Below are 4,290 nucleotides of genomic sequence, written 5' to 3'. Positions count from 1 at the left end.
GGCGGGAAAGTCCAGAAAAGTCTGTGGAAGTACGCTTGAGATTCGTCCACCTGTCCTCCAACTCGAACCGGGCTCGTCTTCAGTACCGCAACACTCCCAGGCATCGTCAGCTGGACACCCAAGACCCACCTAGGCAGTTCGTTGTAGGACTCATCCCAGTCACCGTATATGAGGGCAATAGATTATTGCTTCGCCATCCAAACCCTCCGGTAAGTCGGCCTAAAACCAAAGTGCGCTGCCGTGGCGTTCAGGAGCACCTTGATGCTCACGGATGCATCGGCCCTAACCATTGGCATAATGAACGCCGAAATCACATGATAATCCAAACTCCTGTGGTCACTCGAGATGGATGTGGCCAGGCAAGTGTGAGGTCCATTGTACCGTTTGACCTCCCAAATGCCCTTGCGCTTCCGGAGACTCAGTCGAATCAACCATGTGCACCCATTCCCAAACTCGGAACACTTGCCCACATACCGGCGGTGATCGGACTCCACCACCTTGTACTGTACCCCTCGCCTGATGCTGTAAGTCTTCACACTTAAAAGGGCCTCATCTTTATCCTGGAATTGCTGACCAACCTGGAACTCTGTCAGACCAGTAGTCCCTTCCGCATCTCTAGCTCCGAATCCAACAGCGTGCCCTAAAACCCCCTCATGTCTCATGGCGTCCAAGTCCAACGAGGAAAAATGTGGTGGATACTGCTGTGTGCCAGAGCTAGAACCACCTACCTCCAATGCAGGCCCAGTCGCTCCAATATCATCAGCGCTGTCATTGTCAATCATATCTGGCTCGACGTCATCCTCCTCTTCATCAACCAAAAAACCGTCTCCTACGCCAACAGGTGCAACTCCCACTAAAGCGTTCGGCAAATTTTCCCTTTCCACTACCTCGTCGCCTTCGGTGCCATTGAGGTCAACAGCAAAAGACGGGGAGGCGACAGGTTGGACCACTGGTTCGTACACAGGGACGGACGAGGAAGCAACGGCAAGCCGGGAACTAGAACCTGCTGGATTCGCTATAGTGTTCGTATTCCAGTTCGAACCGCCGGAGCTGGATACAACATCAACCAGCCGTGCCAACAACTCCGGTGTCCTCACTTCCGGAAACTGCCGCCGACAAAGAAACATTACTTGCAAGTCCACATCATTATTAATCGTGAAGCAATCATACTTCACGGTATTCTGTAGCACCGTGACTGGAATGCGATAGAAAAACTTCTTTACCCGCTTCACACCTTCCAGACCGAGCTTCATTAGTACAACGCTAACAAGGTCATCATAACTCGTCGTAGAAGTTACGATAATACATAGAGGATTCTTATCTGTGAACTTTACTCCGGAACGAGTTTTTCTATTAACAGATCCTCTGTGGTGCACCAAAACCACAAAACTCTCCTCACTAGCCATCTCCCTCTAATGAGACTAACTCACGTTTGGAACCATATATATACAGCCCAGTCTCACACTAATTCGAACCGGTCTGGTTCGAACTATGATTTGTGTAATTCGAACCAACCCGGTTCGAATTACACAGAAACCGTCTCTCTCTATAATTCGAACCAACTTGGTTCGAATTACGTTCATTCTTAATTCGAACCAAGCTGGTTCGATTTATTGCAAACCAAAAAAACCTAATTCGAACTCACCTGGTTCGATTTACTAACAATTAGAGTTCGAACCAACCTGGTTCGAATTATATAAAAATGCGATCTGGCTTATTGCTGAAACGATTTTTGCTTTGGCGTATTTACGTAATTTTTTGAGCCAGTTGGCTTATTATGGTTTTTTACCCTAATTTTTATGTACACTTTTTAAAGAGTTAGTCAAATTTCTTAACATAAAAATTAGATCAAATAGATAAATCAATTTATCTAAATAAAATAACTATATTCCAATATTACCTATTTATAACTTTTCTAAAATATTTATATTTCGGTCATGTTTAATTCTATTTTAAGTTTTTAGAGTCTCTAGCATTTTACTAATATACACATAAATTATATATAGAATCCAAACACAGTAGTTTTTTTTTTTTAAATAACAAACTATTTGAGGTTTTTTTAGTGGCTAATTAGTTCGAAATAAAAAATTTTCAAGATTTAACTATCATTTTACTTAAAAAAAAGAAAAATGAAAATCATGGGATGTTTAATTTCCACAGTTTATGTACGATACTCCGTCTTTTCTTTTGATTTTTTTCTCTCTCTACTTTTATTTCTGTTTTTCGTTTCACCTCCACTAATAATCCACAATTTCTGTATAATAGTCTACCTTTTCTTTTGATTTTTCTCTCTCTACTTTTATTATTGGTTTTCATTTCAACCTCATTAATTCATTATTTATGCATAATATTTTGTCTTTTCTTTTAATTTTTCTTTCTCTACTTTTATTACTGTTCTTTATATCACCCCACATTAATCCATTGTCGTTTATGCACAATACTCTGTCTTCTCTCTCTACTTTTATTACTGCTTTTTGTTTCACCTCCACTAATCCACGATTTATGTACAATACTCTGCCCTTTCTTTTGATTTTCTCTCTCTACTTTTATTATTGCTTTTTATTTCAACCTTATTAATCCACTATGTATGCACAATATTCTGCCTTTTCTTTTAATTATTTTGTCTCTCTACTTTTATTACTGCTCTTTATATCACCCCACATTAACTTTCAAAAATTTACATCTTTTAAATTTTAAATTTTTATTTTAGAAGATAAAATGTACTTTTTTATTTTTAAATAATTTTTTTATATTTTTTCTTAATTCTACCTATAAAATAAATAATAAAAGATTATATTTTTTTCTAAATACAATTATGTTAAATTTTGCATTTAAAAAAAATTGCTCTCTCTATATATAATATAAACATGTCCTTTCATTATCCATTATTATTATTATTATCTTGTTATTTTGCCTCTAACCTGTAATTTTCTTTCATAATTTTCAAAAGTGCAACTGAGTAAAGCTTTATGATTCCAAGGGAGAGATCAGAAAAAATTAATTGTCATTCAATAAATTGAGTTGCAACATCAGAACACAGTGGACCGAGATAATGACAAATAATTAATTGGAATTTTCAGCTCATCTTGATCTATTATTTTCAAAGTTCAAACAATCTTAGTGGTAGATATAAAAAGTTTAGGTAAAAAAAAATTATATATATGATACATTTGAGAACTTTTATACAAATTAATATGAGTAACAGTAAAATTAAGATATAGCCAATGCATGCTTTTTAGAATCTTCAAATAATTTACCACAGCATAGTATAGTTAAATCCGCCCCTTGCCTCAAGAAAACATAATTATCATTATCCATCATCTAATCAAACTTTTAAAGCACAAAGCCCCATAGTAATTAATTAGTAAGAGTAGGGAGGTCACATACTTTTTGTTTGCTTTTAATAAGGTGATTCACTATTCAATTTATCTTTAGTACTGTTTAAATTTTTATGTTATTTGCTAGTTTTAGTAGACCAAGAAACATTCTCGAGTATTGTTAATTACATCAATTTTATTAACCTAAAGTTGATGTTAGATTAGATTAGATAACCATAAAGGGGGCCCCTAGTGTGGTTCACATGGGATGTTTGCAGTAAGTGGGGCCCACTGATCATGACGTGTATAATGTTTGCCCTTTGATTAGGGTTTGGACCTTTGACCGATTATTCAAACACTGTATGTGAACGTATTGATTTACTTCGCCTAATTAGTTGACCCATTTCTCATACAAGACGCCACCATATTAAGGTCGTGCTTTTTTATGCCCTTTCTTTTTGGTTCAAACATATTAGGTATTTAGTTTGAATTCTTATATCATATACGCAGGCAAAACATCTCTTTCATCTTTTCAAAAATAAAATTGTGATCAAAGTTGACGTATGAAGAGAAAGGAAAAATAAATAAATAAATACTTTAAACTCTTCATTCCCAAAATAAAATTTTTACCACTATATTGTTTTCTTTTATAAGTGAAGTGAAGTGTTCATAACTCATAAAGAAGTGAGGTGAATTATTTGGAGTTGGCGTGTGGCAGATTGTAAGAAAGGTGTATGAAGCATGCGTTGTTAGTTGTAGGCATTGTAGCTATTTCCCAAAACAAAATAACAAACTAGGGTGGCACTGCGCACTACCCTACCACATGAATATGCAATTATGCGTACATATAAATAAATTAGCTATTAATTATATGAGGCAATTCTTCTTATTTCTGGATATTGAGTGCCCATTAACAAAGTAATGATTATTCTTGCATTTCTCCATATGAAAATATATATATAAAGTGTCCGAA

At 35.9% G+C, this 4,290-nt stretch overlaps 1 protein-coding gene across 1 annotated transcript; it reads right to left on the bottom strand.

Moving 5' to 3' along the window:
- Positions 1–182: 182 nt before the first annotated feature.
- Positions 183–1,406, bottom strand: LOC107481926 (uncharacterized). The gene has a single exon (XM_016102282.1). The coding sequence runs from the start codon at positions 1,404–1,406 to the stop codon at positions 183–185; it is 1,224 nt and encodes a 407-aa protein (XP_015957768.1).
- Positions 1,407–4,290: the final 2,884 nt, after the last annotated feature.

This window comes from Arachis duranensis, chromosome 3, assembly GCF_000817695.3.
Source record: "Arachis duranensis cultivar V14167 chromosome 3, aradu.V14167.gnm2.J7QH, whole genome shotgun sequence".
In the NCBI taxonomy this organism is placed as follows: domain Eukaryota; kingdom Viridiplantae; phylum Streptophyta; class Magnoliopsida; order Fabales; family Fabaceae; genus Arachis; species Arachis duranensis.
Note: the sequence above shows the minus strand (reverse complement) of the source record. Positions and strands in the feature narration are given on the sequence as shown.

Coding starts and splice junctions, on each gene's coding strand:
- LOC107481926 (XM_016102282.1), bottom strand. CDS start 1,406: ATGGCTAGTGAGGAGAGTTTTGTGGTTTTGGTGCACCACAGAGGATCT.